The 24,539-nt window shown below is 35.1% G+C and overlaps 1 protein-coding gene and 1 non-coding gene across 5 annotated transcripts in view; one reads left to right on the forward strand and one right to left on the reverse strand.

Moving 5' to 3' along the window:
- The window catches only part of LOC129753547 (uncharacterized), a 66,674-nt gene extending 44,251 nt beyond the window's left edge, over positions 1-22,423 (forward strand). The window contains exons 2-8 of one of the 4 annotated variants that reach the window (XM_055749376.1): positions 4,580-4,821; positions 17,306-17,644; positions 17,704-19,122; positions 20,247-20,517; positions 20,827-21,111; positions 21,309-21,497; positions 21,558-22,423. In XM_055749376.1, coding sequence (XP_055605351.1) covers positions 4,691-4,821; positions 17,306-17,644; positions 17,704-19,122; positions 20,247-20,517; positions 20,827-21,111; positions 21,309-21,497; positions 21,558-21,743 — 2,820 coding nt within the window. In that variant the 5' untranslated portion in view covers positions 4,580-4,690 and the 3' untranslated portion in view covers positions 21,744-22,423. The remainder of the gene's footprint in view (positions 1-4,579; positions 4,822-17,305; positions 17,645-17,703; positions 19,123-20,246; positions 20,518-20,826; positions 21,112-21,308; positions 21,498-21,557) is intronic. The other 3 variants (XM_055749377.1, XM_055749378.1, XM_055749379.1) reach the window with 3 other exon arrangements.
- A 945-nt stretch (positions 22,424-23,368) lies between these two features.
- On the reverse strand, positions 23,369-23,441 carry Trnak-cuu (transfer RNA lysine (anticodon CUU)). Its single transcript has one exon. It is a non-coding gene; the product is annotated as a tRNA-Lys (tRNA).
- Between the last annotated feature and the right edge of the window lie 1,098 nt (positions 23,442-24,539).

Below are 24,539 nucleotides of genomic sequence, written 5' to 3' on the forward strand. Positions count from 1 at the left end.
TCCTAATTTCTTAAATTCATTTAGGATTTACTACGTTCGAAATACTTTAATCATTACTCAGAATTTATAAATCGATCATTTTATTATTTTGTGTCATGTGTATCCAAATATAATTTTTATACTGTAAGAAAGGCTACAATCCACTGTTAAGTGTATCAAATCGGGTTTTAAAGAATGATCCCAAACTTTTGGCCTATACACCATACTAGGAGTGATCCCAAACTTTTGGACGATAACTCATGTGTCTATTTTATTAATTAATAGTACATTCTTAAATTTTTGCACACAATTTTTGAGTGTTTTGAGAAGTATAGAATAAGGATTCTAATGCAACTCAAATTTTGGAATTTGGTTCACCCTATCGCGAGATGATTGGCTTTGAATATTGAGTGCGATTTTTTGAAAATGTTCTAACTTTAGGTTAAGTTTTAGGTGCAAAATTGAAACATTATTTATGGGCAAAATACCTCCGAAATAGCTATGGCTCATTATCTTTCAAATGAGATCAGAAGATTTGCAATATGTCCTAAGACGGCTGAGATATAAACGATCAAAATTTGCATGTTTTTTGGCGGGTGATCCCAAACTTTTGGCCGGGAGTGTATAAAAATGAAGGCGTTTTCTTTGTAACACCATCACGTATGAATGGTCGGTCGGAATTTAGTGAATATTTTTATCCGAGGGTTTTTCGGCCCAGAGATGGTTTGTATAATAGTTTCGAGATTATTACTCTTTATGAAAGAGGGGCTCCTATACAAAATCAACTATAAACGGGACAAACCTCGAACAACTTGAATACGATTTTCATGAAAGCTGACTCACGACGAGCACGAAGAAGTTAAAGAACTGTAAACATTTTCCAACGATTTATTAAGTAACGGGTAAAACGAAGTTTACCGGATCAGCTAGTAACTTATTAAAAATAAAAAACGCCTTATGATATGTTAGAAACGCAAAAAAACCATGCCATTTTTTTCATTTTATCTTTTATTATAAAGAAGTTATTGAGCATAGAAAAAAGTGACCTTACTCTCCCATATAAAATTCCCAATAAAAACTGTAAATCTTTAAAGTTAATGCAATATACCTTCTAATTGTGCAAGTCGTTTGTACTAAATGAAAATCGGAGATGTTTCTCTATTCTACCTTTTAATCTGTTATGAAAATATACTTTTAAAAACTGATTACTGAAATTTGTCAAATTCAGAAAAAGATATTCCAGCCGCCGTTGAAGCTGTTAATTTTTTCATGAGTTTTGAATGCTTCATAATCAAAATAAAATGTTTGATTCGTCAGGTGCTTCTTAATTATACATTTTACTCAAAAATAATGAAAAAAATATGTTTTTTTAATGCAGGGTTAGCATACTGAATTTGGACATCCCCGGCTTTTCAAAGTGATGTTTATCAAACTACGTCCGTTTTTCGGAATATTGTTAACCTTCCAAAGCTGTTCACAAAAAATACGTTTCGGGTTAATTTAGCTTGTAATTTTGTTTTTATTCCCGTGGTCGCAAATATTGTCCGATTTTTATGATATTGGATTCATTGTGTAGGTAATTTATTCTACACAATTAAATATTGTGAAAAAATGAAAAATGAAGTGAATTAGTTCTACCAGGTTGTTTAGTTGGTTCCGAATGAAAAAAGTCCAAAAAAAACAATTCAGTTTTTAAACTGCTTATAATTTCTGACAACTTTGCAGCATTTAAGTGCTTCTTTAATTTCTGGAATTGTTAAGAATACATTTATCTGACGATGTATAAATATGTGACGGTCCAAGGAACATTTTGACCGCTATTCCGGATTTTCCGGTGGAAAAAAAATCTAACTAAAAACAAAGACATCCACTTTTGTCTTTGCATTGCTGTATCTCATTTTTAGAATGAACAGATTTTCTGATACCAAATTTTAGTTTTTTCTGATTAACTTGATTATCATTTTCATAGAACATAGTTGGTCTCTAAAAATCTTAGTTCCTCAGTGGGGGGGGGGGGTCAATGTCGGCACTTGAATCCGGCCTTGCTGGCCATATACATTTTGTAGATTGGCCACAAAAACTGACCTGTGCAAAATTTCGGCTCAATCGGACTTGTTTCAGGGGTGCCTAAAACAATAAAAAATGATCGAAGGAGGGACCAAAGAAAATCTGTAAAATCTAAATTTTAATTTTAATGCCTACTCAATTTTTGATTTTCCGGATGTCCTCTGGCCATCCCTCCCCTTTTTCTTTGTTTTTGAAATTTTAAAAAATTTAAGATATTTTTTGTTAAACAACACCAGGTTTCGACGTTTCATACAATTTTAAATTATTATAAAAAATTAAAACTTCGATTTTTCCGATTTCTTTTTATGCCCCCTTTGATACCAATAACGTTCAAATATTGAAAATTCATTATTTAGTTGCAGAGCTCGTAAGCTGTATAGCTATGAGAGACAGATGATTTCTGATTGACGACAAAACTTATGAAAAACCCTATATAAAACAAATTCAGCGTTTGAATCCCATAACTTGTCTGCTCGTTATAAGGTCCCTAGCATAAAAGTATGCATTTGCTGTTTATTTTTGTATAAAATTCAATGGTTTGCCAAGATTCTGCTCCTGTGGAAAAAACAACAATTTGCAAAACAAAAACTTTGGTTTTTGCTGTTATTATTTAAAAGCCTCAAAAGAGTAATCTTATATGTCTAGTTCGCAACCTACGATCTATACTAACCGATTATACTTTAATATTAATCTCTGGTTTTACTTCGTTATCGTGTGAATTTACCAGCAGAAGTTCCATTGAAAACGCATTTGAGGGGCTCAAAAATAATGAAGTTTTGTTAATTTCGAACCAGTTGTATCCACCAAGGTTGCCGAAAATAAAATCTGTGTTTTTGAGAAAAATAAATCTGACTTTCTGTGATTTTACCCAAAAATTCTGTGATGGATTTCTGTGATGCTATTTCCTTGAATATCATAGAAAAATCATGAAAAATAGGGTCTTTTTCACATTTTAGTTGAGTAAAAACAATTAGGTACCATTACCAATCTTATAATACTTTTCTGATTCAAAGTAAGAAATCTGTGAAATCTGTGAAAAATTCAAAATTCTGTGTTCTGTGACACAGATTCTGTGATGAAAATTTGCTCAAAATTCTGTGAAATTACAGATTTTTCTGTGATTTCGACAACCTTGGTATCCACTTAATAGCCCTCAGTTTCATTTAAAAAAGAAGTATTGAAGCCACCTAGAATACAGTTTAGACGAAGTAAAAGTTGGAAAAACTGATCAATATCATGACTGAAAAAAGTGTGCGCCTGCCGATGGGAGATACCATGAATAAAGTAGACCATTTTTTTTAAAAAAAGATAAATAATTTTATTCAAATTTTTTCATCAATTATCGTAAAATTACCTTCATTTCCTTTATAGAAAGTATTTCGATCAAACATTTGGTTTTTAAGATACACGCATTTGTAACTGTACCATTTCTAAAAGAACTTAACTTTAGCAAAAACTTGTTGTTTTTTGCTTATTCTAAATTAATAATTCTAATACTAGACTTTAATTCCCTGATGACCCTAAACCGTAGTTTTCGATCATGTGCTTCACTACAATGCTTGATTTGAGCTTTGTGAACATATTTAACAGTGTTTACATACTTTCCCACCACTCATACACGGTAGTTCTTTGATTAATCAACGGTTTTGTAAGCTATAAATTTGATAATGATGGTTTTTGAAGGAGACTGTGAAAAATATTATTTCTCTTTTTCTCTTACACCGTAGATATCTCAAAGAAGCGTGAATTTAAAATTTTGAAAAAAAAATAGGTCGGTTAGTAACAAAATGCTGTCAAAATTTTTAATATCCGACTACCAGTAAATGAGCTATGAACAAAACAAAGTGTCCCATTTCTAAAAGAACTACGCTTTAGGCTATGCAAATGCGAGCGAGTTGCAGCTTGAACTTCACTTAACTTTTGACAGATCTTACTTTGCTTCTATTTTGATAATCATGGAGCTGTTTCGACATGACCTCCAAAGAAAATCGTAGGAAATCATTACATCGATGGTGCTGTATATTAAAGAAAAAAAAAAGATGGTGCTGAAAAATTGCAACCATTATGCTAATGGTTGCAGGAAGCCGAAAGCCGCGTCGCCCCATTCACAGAACTATGTTTGTTCTATTTAAAGGACACGTGTGTCGGGCTTGGTACCAACATGTATATTTTCCCAATGAACAAAACAAATTAAACCAGGAAGGAGGCGTTGAAATGGCGTGCAACGCTTCAATAGCAGCTCGTTTTCTTTTTTATTTTATTTGGTTTATTCAACAGAGAGAAAATAAAATAGGTAGTCTACAGCAGACTAACCAGCGGAAGTAGTGAGCCGAAGTTGAGTATGGCTGAACTCGTAAAAAGGGGGCGAATTTGAATAATAAACCTTTGGGATAATTGCTGGTTGTGAGCAAAAGTTAATCGATCACTTGAGTTCATGGTACGCGCGTGACATGCTATGCAGAATAACAACACATTCATTGGCAGCACATGTTGGCTCCCGGATTGTAATGAATTATTTGTCACTACTTCACAGGGCTTCCCATGGCTTGAGCAGCTACCTCGAGGAAAGTGATTGGATTGGATCAAAAACGTAAATTCTTGGAGCCGGAGCGATTGAGTGAGGAGCAGAAATATCCGATGCACCATGGCGCTAGTGATGTTACCTTGCGATCTGCCCTGGTGGTCCAACGTGCAGAAGAAGCTGTCACAGATCGAAGAAACGCCCACCCTGGAAGTCATCCTGGAGGTGATGCAGAAGTTGCACGAACTATGCAAGTGAGTATTAAAAATGCTTAAAAGGAGAACAACATTTTAGGATTCCAAATAAGCATGCCTAACATGATGAAAGCTCCCCGTTTGGGCCATTTAACAACAACGTACGTTTCGCGTTAACAGGATTAGTCAAATGGTTTCACACGTTTATGTGTTTCTACCTTTTTCGGCAGGCATCGAAACGATAGGTGATGGTTTTTTTTATTTCATCCGAGCATATTAAGATAGAGGGAATCGTTGTGTTCAATTCCTGCGAAGGAAGCGCAGCGCAATTTTTAAATAAAATTAAATAATTAAATAAAATGACTCCTTTTTATGTGTACTTCTCAGGAGTTTTTCGTACACAGATTCGTTTAATGGTGTTACTTTAAAAGACATCCTATTTAAAAAAATTTAAACATTACCTAGTTTGTTAACTAGCAAACAAATAAGTTCTGTCGATTCATGCGGCTCCTGAACCAGAGTAAGGATCCTTCTGAACTTTTAGAAATATTGATCCATAAAAAGTAAGATCCGGAAATATAGGGGCTTACATCGTTCCTTGGCCTGCCAGAAGGTGAGAAAGAAATGCGCATGCGACTTTTTTGATGTAAAACTGCGGCTCTTCAGCTCACTGCGCTAATATTGCATATAGTTTTGAATGAAATATTTAGAAAATTCGTGCTTAAGCGATAATTGCGCCTTGTGACTTGGCACACAGATTTATATATTATAGGTCCAGAAGAGAATTTTAAAATTTCATCCGCTGTAGAAACAAGCGAAAAGAACCAAATGGCGAAATAGTATTTTTTGAAGCCTAATTTTACAGTTTTATCAAGATTTAATTTATCATGAACCGTAAATGCAATGAATAACTGATGTTTCTTTAAAAAAAAAACAAAAACTCAAATCAGTTTATTTATTTCTAAAACGTGTGTATGTTTTTGAGTGAATCAAACACAATAGTTAAGCTATAGCTAACAGAGAAATCAAAGTTTATCATTTACAAACAAGTAGTTCTGAGACAGCCTCTATTTTGTGATCAAACAACGTAAACCTCATCAAATTTTATATTTAAAGTACTCGTTATCACTTTTTTCGCCCTCTATTAAAATTGATCAGTTGAAATCTGCAAAATCGTATTTAAACTAATCAACCATTTTAAAAAATATTTACAACTTCGACGTGTAAAAACATGAAAGTTTAGGGAAATCCATCTCAATCCTTTCATATTTATTTAAATTGAAAACTTTTATTTAAATGTATCTCTTCGAATACAGATACCACGTATGAGCCGTTTCAAATTAAATAATTATTTAGTTCTTTAATTTGTATTTAAAAAAATACAGATACCTCAAAAGCATATCATTCCGGTTTTATCCGGGCTTGTCTAGATTTTTAAAGAAAAAAATGGGAATGACAGGTCCAGTCCGGTTACCCAGATATCGCGGAAAAGGCACGTTTTTTTCAGGAATATTCACAACTTTTACAAAATTTCAAATTTTCAACTTGTTTTAGCGAAATGAATTCGCATACAGATTTTGAAATTATGAGATAATTGTAGGGTTTGAACGCCGCTGATGGGCCTCGGAGTTTCGAGTTAATTTTATAGCTTTTCTCTTACCTTTTATGCAAAATACCTAGATTTTGGCTGGATTTGCCCGGATACTATCTGGATTTGAGTTTAAAATTTTGAAACCCAATGTCCGGATTTCACAAGCCTGAATACGTACAGAAAAAAAATCTGCAATGTTAATTCAATAAATAACGGTTTAGAAAGTGAATAGACGCATAAAATTCAAATACCAAATTCCAAAACTAAGATTTGAGAATAACAAATTAAAGTTTGACAACTTTTCAAACTCGAATAAGCGTTGAGAATGAATGAGAATTTCAATTTTTAAAATACATTTCAAAACTCATATCACAGTTAAAATACTTTCAATCGAAAACTAAATTGACCTTTGAACCCCGAAACCTTTTTTTTATTAATTTAATTTAGGGCCGCAGCCCGTGGCGTAGAGGATAACTTTCAAGTTTTCTAAGCCAGTGGGTATGAGATCGAATCCCGGTCACGGCATACATAGTACACTTTCTGTGAGTTGGTGGTTTTAGCATTTGTAAGATGCTAGCCATCATATCCTCGAAAGATGTACGCTTAGAGTTAAGAGAAGGAATCTCTTCGAGGAAACATCAAGTTTCATTGAGATCCTGTATGTGTTTGTGTGTGTTTTTTTCTAAAAAATTGTATGTTTTTAAAAAAATAAAATTTTAAGTGTGATGCCTGAAGACAAGATTCACCAAAAGCTCACAAAGTTTCTGAAACGTACTTTTTTTTAATTTTTGATTAAGAGTTCTGTAATTACCGTTGATTTATTTTTATTAATTTTTGTTTCGAAACTCCAAGTGTACTTGAACTATTCTTGCCGGTTTAAACTTACTGTTTCATTATTATTTGCCACGAATTTTCAATGAATTGAGATTACACAGATTAATACTCTTGAAATTTCATTTTCCATTTAATTGGACACACAATGCTGAAGATATCAAATGTGACATAAAATGAGATTTTAAATTTCACATATGCCTAACATTTTTAACAACCGTTCGCTGGATGTCATGAACTTCGAAAATTTTAAATTTGGAATAACATATTTAACCTGTTATCAGGAGTATAATTTTGAAGATTTAAATTTTTGGTTACATTGACCTCAGTTTAATTTAATCTTATACTTCTAGATTTTAGAAAGTATTTGCTAATTCTGAGGAATTGTCATGAAAAAGCTTGAAAATTTTAAGAAAATTTAAATTTATTTTCTTTGATTTTGTTATTTTTAAAGCTTTTCTTTGCCGAAGAGATTACAAATTATGTTAATATGATACTCTTTCACTTCAAAATCATGCCAACGCATTAAAGTCAATATGAAATCACGCCATGTTAGAAGAGATGACGATCCAGAAAAGAATCCATGTACCCAATGGTAATCAGAAACAGATTTGAAAAAATATTCAAGAGTAAGTAAAAACTGTATATGATTTAAAGTATTTTCGATAAACTTAAGTTTATCGATCATTCATATATTTTGTTTTTGTTTTATTTAAAACAAAAACAAGGAATCTTTAATGTGGCTCGTTCAATCTCTAAATTTTTTATAATATTAAGTTTTTGGCTCTTCTGACTCAAAAGGTTGCCGACCACTGTCCTAGCATGAACATGTATTTGAATGCAGTTATCAACGTTCAAATGTCCTCCTCGAAGATGATTTAAACGTTTTACATTACTAACATTAACATTTAAGAAGGCAATGATAGAATGTACATATATGCTAGTAGCATAATGCTACACCTACCTTCAAAATTGTCGAAAAAAAATCGCGTTTGCTATAAAAATATGTAGGTATTTCCGTAATTTGTGGTTTCACTCAAAAATTTTGCGGTAGTTTTCTGTGATGCTGTTTTTGCAAATTACATTACAAAGTATTTTTCCAATTTTTTTTTTGTATTTCAAGTCACTTTGTCTTTGGTACCGTAAACTGGGGTTACTTTAATCACCGGGGTAACTTCGATCAACATGAAATTTTAGCGCATAGTTTTCAATAATTAAGTCTAAATTTTTAAATATCGGAAAATTGTATTCTACGTTTGAAAGCCTATAAGTTGAGTTTCAAATAGGCAAAATTTGATTTGGTTTTGGACATTTTGGCTGACAGTAGAAATTTTATTTCGGAATCTTAAAATATGTATTTTTTCGAAGCCGACCCCCAAAAAAGGTATCTCCTGATGAAATCAAAGCATTAAGAAGCCAAATGTTACTTTATATGAAAGTTCAGCTAATTTCCTGTGTATAGGTATGTATTGTTTAAGTGTTATTTTTATTGTCATTTCTTGAACAATTTTCGATACTTCAAAATTAGGGCCTATTTTTAGAGTAATGGTTAAGTTTGAAGAAGAAATGAAAATGGGAATTGTGAGAGGGACTTGAGAATTGTATAAATTTTTTTAGAAATGCTTTTATTTTTAACCCATAAATTAGGCTTATACTTTCAAAAAAAAAAAGAGCGGGACATATCACGAAAAAATGCGGGACTTTTAGAAATTCTTGGAAACCCAATTTTAATGTCCATTCCTATGCATATGTATGTTCATTTGGCTAAAATAGTTCAAAGAAAGTAATAAAATATGGATAACCGAAGTTCGTTTTAAAAATAGAAGTTTCAAGAATACTTCCATCTTTGTATACTACGAACACTTAAGTCGAAAATGTTGTAGTTCAGAGTAAGGTAGCCGAAATCACAGAAAAATCTGTAATTTCACAGATTTTCGAGCAAAATTTCATCACAGAATTTGTGTCACAAAAAAAAACAGAATTTTGGGGATATTCACAAATTTCACACATTTTTAAATTTTCTTTATATATTTATAATTTGATTTATTTTGCACAAGTAATATATAAAAAAAAGACCAAATTTTAAACAAACTTAAAGAAATAGCGCCACAGAAAACCATAACAGAAATTTTGGGTGAATTCAAAGAAGGTCAGAATTTTTTTTTCGCCAAAACACAGAATTTTTATTCGGCATTTTATTTAAAATCCAAAAATTGAGGAAAATTTTTATATTGCTAAACAGCCGTTTTTGATCATCAAACAAGTTTTGTTCAATTTATCTCATTAATTTATTCATTTTTCGATTTAAAATATTTATTTTTAGCTCGGTAGCCCTGTTTTATTTTATCCGGAATTTGACATTTTCCTCAAGTTTACCATTCAAGGGATTTTGTTAGGATTCCGGAGAAACCATTGGAGCCATCATCATTTGGAAGTAAAAAAAAAATTTCTTCAATCGAGAATTTTAACATCGCAAGAACGTGCTCAAAGAACGCTTAACTAAACTAGGTTGTTATGGAGATGCTAGGATAAGCTTGCGAGATAGCCTGATTTTAAACTGGCACACACTGGCATCACTTTCACACACAATTAAGATATAGTTCGATCCGGCCCGGTTGCCCGGATTTGGTAGAAAAAAGTCTGGATTTTGGCCAAATTTATTCACTTTGTTCTCAAAATTGAACAAAAAAAAAAAAACAAATTGAGTTATTATAATTTTTATTTGTGCGTCTGAAAGCGGATATTTTTTGAGCAAGTTTAATCTAAATAATCATGAACAGTTTTTCGGAAGCCTAAAATACGATTCCAAATCTACTTATGTGTTTTGATGAAAAAATATATATTTACAAGTGTATTCTTCTATTCTTATTGCTTTTTATTGAATAAGTCCGTGGTTTAGATCAAATTTGTCTGAATGCTTACCGGATTCTAAGTTGAAAATTTTGAAAAAAGATCCGAATTTTTGATTAAATTGACCGGATTCGCTAAGCCCGAATATGTCTGGAATAAATACTGGAAAACTTAAATGTTAAGAATTAAACAAGTTATTGATTCTTGTCTTATATAAACTTTGAAAAAATGCTGCAAATTTTGAGAAAAATAACACAAAAAAACATTATATTCGAATGACATTATAAATATTTTCTGTTTTCTGAACTAATGAATTAAAATTGAGGCTAAATGTAGGTTTTTGCAGTGTAAGTCATTCAAACTTCATAAATGGTTTTTTATTTATTCGTCACTGTCTACGGCAATTTAATGTCATACAGACTAATTACTTAATCTTATCTTAAAATTATTCTTACTTACATTGAAATCAAAATATACATACACTTGGTTGAACAATTTACAACATATGTCAAACGGGATATAAAATTCGTTCCTACCATAGTTGTTCCATCTCAGAGGCTCAAAACCCCGTAAGGAACGAGAGGGGACATGAAACGGTATCATTTCCACGAGGCTAGCACTATCAATTTTACCGGATATGACGTCGAATATAAACAGACGACGAATAGTATAATACGTGAAGCAATCGGTTCGATGTTTAAGATTCCACATCGAGCATGGTAATGTGGAAGGCGTTAAGGTTCGTTCTATGGTAGGTTAGGCAGTGCGTATCCCAAGAATTGCTTTTGAACTGACTCGAGTAGCTTCAATCCTCCTATCGTGTTTGGTGCCCAGACTTGAATATTGTACTCTAATCCACAGCGAACAAGCGAGCAATATAAAGCTTTGAGAGTTGTAGTGTCACTGAATCCTTTGGTATTCCTGACCGAAAATCCTAGGACTGTTTTTGCTTTTGCTACCGTTACAGCTAAATGTTCCTTGAATGATAGGGACTTATCCACAATAACACCGAGATCTCGAATAGACTCAACTTTTTCAATAGCCACGTTATCAGACGTGTATTGATGCGAAATTACAACCCTACTTCTGGTGAACGTTATAATCTTACATTTTTTAAGATTCACTTCCATCGTATTCACTTTGCACCAACGCATAAGCTTATCGAGGTCCTGCTGTAGTGATAGGCAGTCTGTGTAGTGACCTATTGAACGGTACATTTTGAGATCGTCTGCATAGAAAACTAATTCGGAATCGATAAGTTAACAAAGCTCGTTCATGAAGAGTTTGAACAAAAGTGGACCCAGATGGCTGCCTTGAGGAACACCGAATGGAACCATAATGTTTCGAGAATTGATGTGACCTTGTCTGACGAAAGCAGTTCTGCCTTGAAGATATGATTCAAGCCATTTAACCAGCCAAGTTGGGAAAACCCATTTTGTCGGATGGCAACCCTACCTTAAATGTATTTGGACAAAATGCTATCTTCCGATAGTAAATGTTTTCGAAGAAAAGGGAAAAAGCAGTTTGATCAACACATTGCAGATCAACTACGAGATAACTCGTTTTTTCGCTAGCCGCGAATGTGCTCCATTCAAAAAATTAAAAGCATAACTCAAATGTAAAAAAAAAAGACATGAATCTATATTCTACAAAATATAGCAAAAAACTTTTTGCAATTTAAAGATACTAAATTTGTAGAATTTGAACTACATACATATTTCTGTGATTTATTTTCTTCTCAGTCCTAAATAAATGTGTTAACAAAAAATTACTTTTTGTGCACTATGCCTACTTCACGAAATTGCATCAAAACAATAATTTTGAAGATGTTAGGATACGTAAATATCATGCGAACCAAGCTTTAAGTCCGGTTTTGTGATAAACGTTTAATTGTAGCCACAAATATCGTATGAATATTTTGTAATCATGATTTGGGGTTACGAAAAAGCAACCCCTTCCAAAAAATAAAAAGTTATTGATAAAGTGATCAAAGTTTCCCCAGTTTATCGTACATTTCGTACAAAAATATTATCGAATTTTCAAAGAAATTCGACACGAGGTTCGACACGAATTCCATAAGGATGGTAAAGTGTCACAAATAAAACTTAAAAAAAATATTTAGGGCTAAGTTGAATACTTATATTTCTTTCCGTCATTTTTTCTAAAAATTGGAATTCTTGTGGAGAAATAAATTAAAATTACCAATATAATAGAAATTTTAGAAATTAGAGGCAGAATTTCAAAGTTTTACGAATAATTAAAAAAAATCCATGATTTCTGACACAGATTCTGTGACGAAGAATTCTTCAATTTTCTGTGAAATTTAAGATTTTCTAACAATATTGGCATGCGCATGCACGAGTTACGATCATTGTCATCCCGATCCTGATCTTTATTCTTATAAAGATACGGATCTAATCTCAGGATCAGACTCATCCAGAATCAAGTTCTAAAATGTGTTTTATGGATCAGATTTCCCGATCAGGATCAATATCAGAACCCAGACAGGATTAGGTATTCCGATATGGAAAAAGAATCTGACATCAGCATTCGGAATCAGGATTCGGCATATTCGTGAGCAGGGTGAGAATTCGAGATCGGATTCCAGGTTCTAGGATCAGGAACTATTATCAGTGTCAAGGATCAGGATCAAAATCTACGAATAAGATCAGAATCCAGAGCCAGAAGCCAGGAAAAGTATCTGGATCTGAGATCAGGGTTCAGTTTTTGTTTCCAAGATCAGGAGAATCGGGATTCAAATCCCGGATCAATATAAAGGATGGAAATGTAGGATAAAAATTTGTATCAGAACTCGGAATAAGGGTTTTTGAGAAACTGTAAATAAGATCCAGAATAAAGATTTAGATTTATAACTTGTATCAAGGTCTAGATCCAGGATCACGAGTCGAGATCTTAAACCTACACCCAGGATAAAGACCAGGCCCTAGAATCAAGATTCAAGATACAGATTAGGATCCAGGATCAAGAATCCAAGCCCAGGGATAATTATCCAGCGTCATGAGTCAGTATCAGAATCTGGTTTTCTAAATGCAGGATCAGAATATGGATCATAATTAGAACCAGGTATCAGGAGCTGAAATTTAAGCTAAGGATCGGAATGAATATCAGGAATAGGGTTCCGGTTTGGCACCAAGATCCGGGATCAGGATCCAGCCTCTGAATCTGGGAGCAAGTTTTAGGATCCGGATTTCCGTGATCAGAAGCCGGATAAGATCAAGATAAAAGATCAGAATCATGGTTCAAGTTCCAAAACAGAACCCTGGATTCGGAATCAGATTTTTCTATCATGAGACGAAACGTGGGTTATGGGTCCTAAATCAGGTACCGGGAGCCGAATTCTGGATCCAAGATCTGGAATCAATCAAAGATCGGTAGAAAGGTTCAAGAAGTCAGTACCAATATCCACATCAGGATCAAAATTCTAGAATCAGAATCAGAATTAAGATCAGAACCCAGAGTTGACGTTCAAAATCTAAGTGAGTGCTCAAAATCCAGCATCAGGATTTAGGATTCAGCATCCGATACCATAATCTAAGACCTGAAAACAGGGTCGGGATTCGGGATCGTGATTCTCTGTTAGATGTTTTTTGCCTTTCTTTCAGAAAGGTATAGTTATCGGTCGATTTGGGAAATCCTTAATTTTGGGTCTTAGATATACCTTTATAGGTACCTATCGAATCAGCTCGACGAGTTCAGACGATGTCAGTGTATTTGTGTGTGCTGGTGTGATTTTTTGTAAACATTGTCCACACGTTTTTGCGAAACTGGGAAGTACAATAAAAATGATTTTCGTCTAAAAAAATTTGATTTTTTTCCCTCTTCAATGTATAAAAGAAAGAAAAAAAAAACAAAATAGTTTGAAAAAAAATTTTTCATAGTAATTATCATCAAATCATCACTCCAAAAAACGTGTCAATTTGGCTTGCTAGCCACAACCAGCAATCACTAAAATGAAAATTATCGTGTATATGACGTCATATACACGATGGGCGCGTTCGCTACACGCTATTCGCTACACGATGGGCGCACTCCGCTCCCACTCATAATGTCTTCATGACGACAAAACGAGCAGTAGAAAGGGAGTAAGAATTCTTATAACTTGACAGTTTTTTACTTTTTTACCAGCTCAGTGTTAACCGAACCGGTCGCAAAAATTTTGAAGCCGAAGCTTCAAAATCATATTGTGATAATGTGGAGTTTCATAAAGGGGTACAACCCCGAATTGCCATATCAAACCGATGGGTGTAGGGTTCAACACCGCATTTTTCTGCAGCGATGGCTGGCTTCGATACGTCGAAGCAAGCGTGAATCTGTTAGATAATTTTGTAGTAAGTTTGAAAAAGGGCGAACGCACCAAATGTAAACAAACATAGCGTAACATTTCATAAGGGCGAAACTATCAGTTAGCTCGAAAAAATAACGCTTTTGAAACTTCGGAACATCTAATCAAATCCTATTTCAAAAATCGACGCTATCTATTGGCCCTACCCGGATAAAAAAATCCCATTTTAAATAGGCGTAATTTCGCGTTCAAAAGAAAATGCATCAACAAAAAGTTTCACCCAATTTAATTTTATCAACTGTTTTAAAGTTTAAAGTGATTTTTTGTACAGACGTGTTAATTTCAAAATGTTGAATTCCCTGGACTTTAAAGTATTTCTGATTTTAAACTAAACTAAAAAAAAATCGGGTCCAATAGTGAGTTTCAGAATTCAGATTAAAATCCACAAATTCAGATGCAATCCAGCGCTAGACGATTTTCAAAACAAATTTACAAAACCGACATAATGGACAAAAATGTCAAAATAGTCAATTACTACAAAAATGACAATTGTTTAAATTTTCTTAAATTACAAAGTGTATCAAATTTACATAATTGATAAAATTGATAAAAATTACAAAATAGACAACATTCACAAACTTTAATCAAGTTTTAACAAGCCTGACATATTTCGCAAATATGGGAAAAATTTACCAAAATTGACCAATTTTGAATGGATTGACATAAATTATAACATTTACAAAATTGACAAAACTGGATAGATAAAATGAATATAAATCATAAAACTGAAAAAGTTTTCAAAATATGCAAAATTGACGGAATCAATTTAGAAAAAAATTAAACAAATTTACCAAACTGACATAATTTACAAACATTTCAAAATAGTCTATAATTACAAAAATGACATGATTGTTAAAATCATCAAAAATTACAAATTGGACCAAACTTGCATAGTTGACAAAATTGAAAAAAAAATGACAACATTCACAAACTTGATAACCTGACAAATTTTGCAAATATGGCAAAAAATGTGCCCTTTTAAAAAATCGACCTTACGTTGCGAATCATTCGTTGGCATACCCAGAATCCCATTATTTTCTTCCAATAAGATTCTATATTCCCTACCCAGAATGAGAGCAGCAGTGGTATAATTTTTTTCAAAAGGGCGTGCGGCCAAATGTTAACAATCAAATTGTGAGCTGGGTGAAAAAGTACCGTTTGAAGACTTACATTTTAAACCTAATTACTTTCAACGCGATTTTCTCGAAACAGCTTTCGTCGTTTCCAAAAATGAATCAACATAGAAATCAAAGTTTTTAGCATACCTATCAGGGGCATTCTTTCTTGTATACTAGTAAGAATGCCCCTGAAAGGTATGCTAAAATAATTTATACCACTGCTGCTCTCATGCTGGTTAGGGAAAATAGAATCTTATTGGAAATAAAATAATGTGATACTAGGATCAACTGATCTAGCAGTAGCATGTATATTGACAAGTTAAAGTCAAAAATCAAAAATAAATATTTTAAATATTGTCGAGTATAAGTTTTTTGCATCATTCAATTTCACTTGCCGTTCTAAATGTTCTAAATGTTGACAAAACTACCCAAGTGGACAAAATGGACAAAATTTACAAAATTTTCAAAATTTACAAAATTCACAAAATTTACAAAAGTTACTAAGTTTACAAAATTTACAAAATTTACAAAATTAACAAAATTTATAAAATTGACAAAATTGACAAAACTAATAGAATTAACAAAATTGACAAAAATGATAAAATAGACATAATTGAAAATATTGACATTTCAAAGTTGTCAAAATGTTTAATATCTTTTGTTAAATCGATAGATAATTGTAATCTACATTGAAGCATCGTATTTTAGTTTAGCAGTTGAAAGTTTATTTAATTTTTTTTCCATTTATTCGCTTCCTTTTCTTGAGAGGTTGAATTATTTGAAACACATGGTTAGGAATCTTTTTTAAAAATTATACCCTTCATTTTTAGACCTCTTCTATTTTATAAATATAAGATCATAATGTCATAGAAACGGGATCATACAAGATATCCCAGAATTCAATCATTCAAAATTTTTCAATTAGTTTACAATTATGTTATTATTTATGTGAAAATTATAATTATTTCAAAATACCTTCATCCTTTAAAAAATTTAGAATCCTAATTTCTTAAATTCATTTAGGATTTACTACGTTCGAAATACTTTAATCATTACTCAGAATTTATAAATCGATCATTTTATTATTTTGTGTCATGTGTATCCAAATATAATTTTTATACTGTAAGAAAGGCTACAATCCACTGTTAAGTGTATCAAATCGGGTTTTTTAGTAAGATCTTAAGATTTAACAAACAAATTTAGATATAGAAAAGCAGGTGTTACAATGAACACACTTGAATTTTGTTCAAACACGAATACACTTTTTAAAGATGGTAGAATCGGATAGGATCCAGAATTTGGATGTAGGGCCATGATGCAGAATTAGATTAAGGCTGCAAGATCATTATCTTGAGTTCGGGATCAGGTTCAGGATTCAAGTCCCGTATCAAATTCAGGATTGTGGATTCAATATTCAGGTTCAATATCAATATCAGGGTCCAGGATCAGGATTAAAATGCCGAAGGGTGATAATGATAAGGATTCAGGATCAGGTGTCCAGAACAAGAGTTCTGGTTTGGAACAACATCAGTATCTGGTTCCGGGACCCGTACGCTGATCTGTAGCCCATTCGTATTTGAAGTTGTACAAAACGTAGTTTAGCAGAGTAGGTTGAAGTGATAACGTTTCAGAAATCGCTCGCAAGAACCACAAGGCCAAATTGGAATATTTTTTTTTGTTGAACCCTATTATATCAACTAGGTACTAATATACTAATTTGTCATTACCTTTTCAACTTTTTGCATTCAGAGAAAGTATACAAACTTACATTATATTTCTTTTTTTTTTCAGCGTAAGTCTGGATCCGGATGACGATGGCAAGGACCACGCGGTATTCGAGGGCCTGAAGCACTATGTTGAACAGACGCTAGGCGAAGAAGAACGGAAGCACTTTCTACAGCGCACCGTGCGAAGCATTGCTCGACATGCCAAGGCTCTCAAGTTGCACCGCCCACCGCGAGGTCTCAGCTTTAGTCTGCAGCAGCAGACGGACTGTTACGAGTTGAGCTACCGGCTGGTGGCCTCCCTGCTGGGTAACGCATTCTTCTCCACATTTCCAAAACGCACCGAGAAGACTCACCCGACGCTACAAGACTTCAATTTTACTCATTTTTTTAGTGGATTAGTAGAGTTGAGTTGTTTTGCTATGGATTAAGAAAAGTTAATAATATGTTATTTTTTATTCACAGAAGTAACGTACAAAAGGCCAAATTTAGGAGCTTTCTCAACTATTTCGATTGGTTGGAAGACAATCCGGATGTACTGAACGGAACGCTCAAAGTTAGTAGAAAAGTGATGACTGGGAAACAATGGTTAACAATAGAAGATTGGTTGGAATGCGGGTTACCTTTATGTGATGTTGAAATCAAACACGAGGGACGTTTGGATAAAGCTAGCTCCGACACCATGCAGACGGTGTTTTCGAGTGCTCGGCTAGGCGGAGACGCGTTGAGTGCTGGCGATTCACAGGAATCGTTACAATTTTTTACATTTCCCGAACTATTGGCTGTTTTGTTATACGTAGAGGCATTGGAAGACAATGAATCGTTACAAATAGAGAATGCTCATCACATGTCCCGGATAATAGAGCCGAAGGGCAGAGCATTGTTCGAAAGGATAGAACAGCCCAAAAAGACCACGTTGAGTTGTATTGATGCGGAGAACTATCGCACCCTGCCGTCGCAGCAGTTCGAAGAGGATGATATTTTGCGAGAGTTGAACAAGTGCCTTCTATCGTTCAGACAGAATACAACCTGTCCTGTGGTGGAACCAAGACCCAGTGAGAAGCAGCGACCGAATCGATTAGAGCAGCTAGAAAATACCTCAAACAAAGGACGTCTATCACCAATTGGTGAAAAAGATCGAGAAGGTTCAACGCCGGGATCACCAGATGTGTGTACAACTGTATTCATTACTCAAGCTACAGAAAATTCTAAACGTTCCAGCAGTGACTCGAACAAACTTGAAAAAGACATCAACAAAAGACGATCGTGGCTCTCACCGGAACGACCTTGTGGAGCTCTTTCGAACTGTTCGACGGGATCGACAAGCGGGGTGCTAACCGGTGGCCACAGAGGCCGATTCATAGTTCTAGGATCATCCGGAGAATGCCTCCCTGTAAATCGACACCCATTGCGAATTCCCATCCAAAATGATTCCTATTCCAGTTGTGAGTCCAGCAATGATGAATTTCACAGCGCTCGCGACAGTTTCGATGAGGACGATGAAGATGGCTTGCGGGCCAGGAAGTATTCCAACGATCTAGACACTCCGGAAAGGAGATTCACATTTGCTCAGAGGCTTCGGGAAGCATTACAAGACAATAAACTACCGTCGGCGAGTACCGAGGAAGGCAGCTATGCGGTAGGAATCAGTGTAACCGGGTCCCAACCAAAAGATCAGAACATTCGTGTCAAACGTGGAGGGTCGTGTGGGTTCGTGCTTGATGGATCGATGGGAAGCACTTCCGAGGAGCGAGATTGGTTCGATCGATGTAAAAAGAAGCAGAATGGTTTGCTGGAACGAAGGGAAACAAACGAGTCTTCCAGGTACAGTTTCGATTCAGATTTGGGATCGGAGCTGGAGGAGGTGTACGAGAAATTTGCCAAGTAAGTAGACTTAGAAGAATAGTGAACTGATTCATGTTTCTTAGTTCTCGGACGATCCTCATAATAAAACTTAAAATATATGTACGCCAAATTTCAACAAGCATCTCGGAAGTGAGATTTATCTCTTTAAAAAGTTCGACTTTTCTGACGAGTGACCTGGCAAATAACTTTATAGGTTGGGGAGATGATGTGTATGGCATGCTGATTTACTAAGCGATAAAAGGATGAACGAACTTTTACGCATCGGATGAGAAACACTCATGTCTGATTTTTTTTTTTTAAAGAAGTCCACTGTCAGCACGAGGAGGTGAAATGTATTGACAATGTCCATCCTTGTGATCGATGTGTCTTTGCACACCGTGTGTGGGCTGTGGGGACGTTCCATTGAAACCAGCTTGTGCTTTACGCATGAATCATCCTTTTGGTTTTACTCTATAATTTCAAGGAGAGGCTATGTTTTAAAAAAGTGTGACATTTTTTGATGTTTGCTTCTCATGGTAAAACCCCTACACCATAAACACCTTGTGAGGCCTTATGACTTTCATCGCCCCGCAAATAATGGTTGTTTAGTTTTGTTACGCGACACACTACTTAGTGTGTTTTCTGTGCATACCATACCTGACGTATTCTGACAATGTCTCAACCTTAAAACTTTCTTGGTGCTGCCCTCAGCTGATGCACTAGATATGCACATCTGACAAAGTCATATAGTTTGTGATGTGTTCGCGAATGTTCTGCAAACTCTCCACACTGCTTAGCCTCTCTAACCTCTTGCAAAATTTATCAAGTTGTACTCGACACTCCTTTCTGCTGCATCAGATAGCCTAAGCGTATATCCTACTCTCCACTGTAATGATTGTTAAGGAGCTATCGTCTTGAACGTTCTCTGCTTTTCAAGAACTTTGATTCGAGCCAACCTGCGCTAGGACCATTTGGTTTGGAATATCTTTGTAAATCTTCTAACTTAATCGATTTTTGATGACTTGATGGCGATTAAAGCGAATTAAGTCGAAGTGTCACTTGACAGTGCTGAAAAATCGTGTTGAAACTCTTAGCTCTATCTGTATTTTAAGAGTTGTACCAGTTTCGACTACTCAAAATCAATCACTTAATTCTAATTACAGGTGGTTAGAAGAACCGATCAGTGGTGATAAGCCGAAGAAGCTGGACGCTCGAGACGAGGCCGTGCTCCGGTTCGCCAATTCGCTACTCAAGCGAACGTTGAGTGAAAGCTTCGTAGGAATTCCCCTCACGGACGACGCCCTCAGCGGGGAGAAAGGATCAGACGGTACCACTGTCCGTAGCAACATCAGCCAGCAAGATAAGGTAGTACTGAATGTGAGGTCCCTGTCCCTGGAACTGGCCAAACACAAGCACAAACTAGCAGCACAATTGGTAAGTCTGTTGAACCGACCGAAATCGAACGAACCACGGTGAATTGAACGATTGGCAACAATTGGCTTCGCTTGGGTTTGGTAGAAAAGTTTTCTTTTTCCTCCTTAAAGTTGGTTTTTGTTCAGTTGTGTTATGATTAGGTTTTTATACATTTTTGATTTCTTTTCATCTCCCGATCTCATCCCTGTCCGATCGCTTTGGTTTGGTTTTGGTTTCATTGTACAAATTGCATTACACCATCCCCGCTCCATGACCATTCCATCGAATACCATCGCACCACCACAAACAAACAATCGCGCCCTTGTTCAGCGCAATGAGTATCTGGCCCTGGAACCGGCGAAACTGTTCAAATGTCCCAACATTCAACTGACTCAAGCCGACCAGCGAAAGCTGTTGCATCGATTGCGATCGAGTAGTTCGATCTGTTCTACCACATCCGGACCGCAGCCGGTGATTTCGACGAGACCGAAAAAGAAAACACGAAGGCGACCGATCGAGCGGCAATCTTCGCTCAAAACTCGGCTGCAAAATTACAAACCGAGCTGGTCAGTTTCCTACTATCAGGATGTTAAGTGCGAAGATGTTACCCTAAAGGTAGAGTTGCCGGAATCTTTCTGTTGTTTTGTTCTATGTTGGTGTTGGCAAGTTTTACTCGTATCAATCGCTAACATACACTGAACTAACCCAATCTGTTATTCACGTGTCCGTAATAAAACAAATAACTTGTTCGTCTATTATTTAGTATTTTCTCTGGAGATGGTTAGGTAATTGGGGCTTTTATCTTTTTGCAGATATCTCAGATAGCACAAAAGCGAACGTTCAATGTGAACCTTCGACCAGTGGCAACCGGAAACTGGGGCTGTGGAGACACGAAACGGGGAGATGTGCAGCTTAAGCTGGTGATCCAATGGATGGCTGCCAGTGTTGCCGGAATTCCGTACCTCATCTACTACACCGCTGGCAGTGAGAAACTTTCGAAGGTAATTCCGGAAAATATTCTTGAAAATATTATGTCAAATTTTTATCTCTCTTCTCTGCAGCTGGACACAGTTTGTCGGGTGTTGAAAGATCGCAAATGGACGGTCGGTGAACTGGCGGCAGCTACACTATCTCACGCCAAGGACATCCTGGAGGATCCCTTGTACTACAACAATGATCGAAACTACAGCTCATTCTTCGACAAGCTGATCCGCTTGGAGAGAGGCACCTCAGGCCAAATTCAATAGCGAGGTCCGGGAACCAATGATGATTAGTTAGAACTCCAATATTAATGGATTATAAGTAAACAAAACAGCTTACATTTTACATCTAACTTCTATATACAGAAAAGACACCATCTTAACAGTAAAGGAAAGTTAAAAAACAGGAGAAAAACATCTCAACATCCCTGGCGTTGCTAAAGGAATGTAACAGAAAAGCAATATTTATTGTTGTTATATATAGCTTTGTACTATTGCAAGGTAGAAATTGTGTTTTTTGTAAATGCATATACAAAACAGAATAACTTAGCCACAAACTGAAGATAAAGTCTTCCTGCGATGACTTATAAAAAAAACATTAAATATGATATAAACTGTTATACATTTTACACAATAAGCCATTCGAAAGAAAATAAAACAGTCGTAATTTTAGTTTCATTTCAAGTTAGCTAGGGTTTATGGGGGAAAAGACTTAAGTAATTTTTGATTATCTGCTGAATATATTGAGTCCTTTTTAGTTCTAAGGTTCGTAACACAAACCAGGCCAAATGTAGCTAAACAAAATTAAATTTATAACTCAATTGTAGTTTCTGGAAAGATTATCACCCGTATCATATACAAAACCAACCAACAATAAACTTTTCAGCTAGTGGTTTTTGTTTCCGTTTCGAATATCCATAGTTTATGACCGTAATATATTAATCTGTTCGAGTCATTGATTCTTTCTATTTGTTTCGAAAGCCTTCCCTTAACTTGGTTCTTCATTATTTCCAATCGCTTACTCCTTTTTGAAATTTCTCAGGAAACAAGATAAGTCTCTATCCAACGCTGACACTCTACCTACGATCTACAGCCACAGTACAGTACAGTCTACTCGCGATAATAAAATTTCAATACTAGAATTTAAATATTAGAATTGAATATCCATACAGGTGCACCAAGAAAGTATTTTATTCCCCCACTGATTCAACACGCATCACTCCATTTGAAATATTTCAGCTCCATCCCTTTACGCGCTTCGACTTCAACGTTTTTAAGCAACGGCCTCTGCTGGCGAGTAGCATAACCAAGAGAATGGAAATATTTCCGTTCATTCGATGTGACGCTTCGTTTTCGGAGGGAAAAAAGGAAAACAAACAGAAAGCAGCAAAGACGTTTGTTTACCTCAGTCGCATTCTTTTGTTCAGCTTCAGTGAATTCGGTTCAACATTTCATGGATAGTTGAAATGAGAGTTTTTCAAATTAAAGTTCATTGATTAAGTTATCTTAAACATATTTACTTATACATTATTATTAGAAGATGGTAATACTAATAAAATGGTGCTATTTTTAGAACATGTAAAACGAAGAGACCTAATGAAGAGTTTTGTCTGCACGGACAATGTCACCAAGAGGGTTCTTGAAAATTGTTCAAATTGATCGATTTACAAATCTTAATAGTATTTCGTACGTAAAAGATTGACCAATATTAAAATTCGGAATGATACGCACTCTGCAAGAAATTGTGTTTGTAAACAAACAGAAAAACTAAACATTTAATGAAAAACAAGTGTTGTCATTTACAGAAATAATCATATTCACAGGAGCACAAAAATCAAAATTGAATATCTGCTAACTATGAATGATTTCTAACCGACAGCAAAAAAGATACTCGCCCAACGTGGGGCTCGAACCCACGACCCTGAGATTAAGAGTCTCATGCTCTACCGACTGAGCTAGCCGGGCACATGTAACGATGGGTCGCAAAAGATAAACAAAAACTGACGGATTTGACATGGGGTGCTTTTCGAATCCGATCTGGGCGCAAAATCTACCGGCCTAGGAATGGTGAAATTCTAATTGGGATTTGGGAATAGAAGTTTTTTTTGTCTGACTTGCTTCGCAAAGAAGAGCAGCAGGCGATGATTAAAAGCATCAAAAGTAGGCAGCACGCGTTATTTTCGGGTCCGTCAAAGTTGAAGTTTAAAAATAGTCAATCACAAATTTGTTTCGAGTGGTGTGAGTGATACGAATGCGAGATAATTTTGGCGGAATAACCATTGGGCTAAATAACAGGAGGAGAAAAAAAAAACATAAGGCGGAGTGTGTGACGTCTTTCCAATCCGGAAACGTTGCTGGCATCCATCGTTTGTTTTGATTTTTGAGTATAGAAAAACAAATAATGGATTTCACTTTAAAATAATCTGGAGGACTTCAACCAAATGTAATAACCTACCCAATAATCAAACAAAAAGGAATCAAATTTTCGTTCCACGGAGCTCCAAATGATTAGAAAAAAAGTAGTCTTTTAAAAACCATTCGAACAGAGCTTGATTTTTGTATATAAGCCGTTAATTTGTTATGATTTTGCCCGAATAAAGGTGCTACAATTCCAAAATTTGGCTTTCTCACTTTTCACATAAGGATACCTCGATTATGGCAAGTGCAGGTTCCACTTATGATGCCTCGATTAGCCAACGTATTTAAATGAGTTTTGGGGGCATAATGATACCCCTTTTTGGTGTTCTTATCGATTAATTTAATTTCTTATCGATTCGATGATACCTTAACGATGCCTAGTTTTGCTACGACAGAGAAATCAATACAAAGTCATTCGAGCACTATATTATGTTCGTTGTTTGTTTCTTAGTAAAATTTAAATTTATTCACTTAAAAATTGATTTTTTTTTGTTTTAGCTGATAAAGCCAGACTCAAGAAGAGAAGAGGGGATTGGTTTTATGCGTTAGTAACACTGGACGTGCGCAACGCGTTCAATATTGTCAGCTGGGCAGCGATTGCATGTTCGCTTATAAAAATGAGGATACCAAATTATCTCTGCATGT

Source organism: Uranotaenia lowii, chromosome 3 (assembly GCF_029784155.1).
Source record: "Uranotaenia lowii strain MFRU-FL chromosome 3, ASM2978415v1, whole genome shotgun sequence".
NCBI lineage: Eukaryota > Metazoa > Arthropoda > Insecta > Diptera > Culicidae > Uranotaenia > Uranotaenia lowii.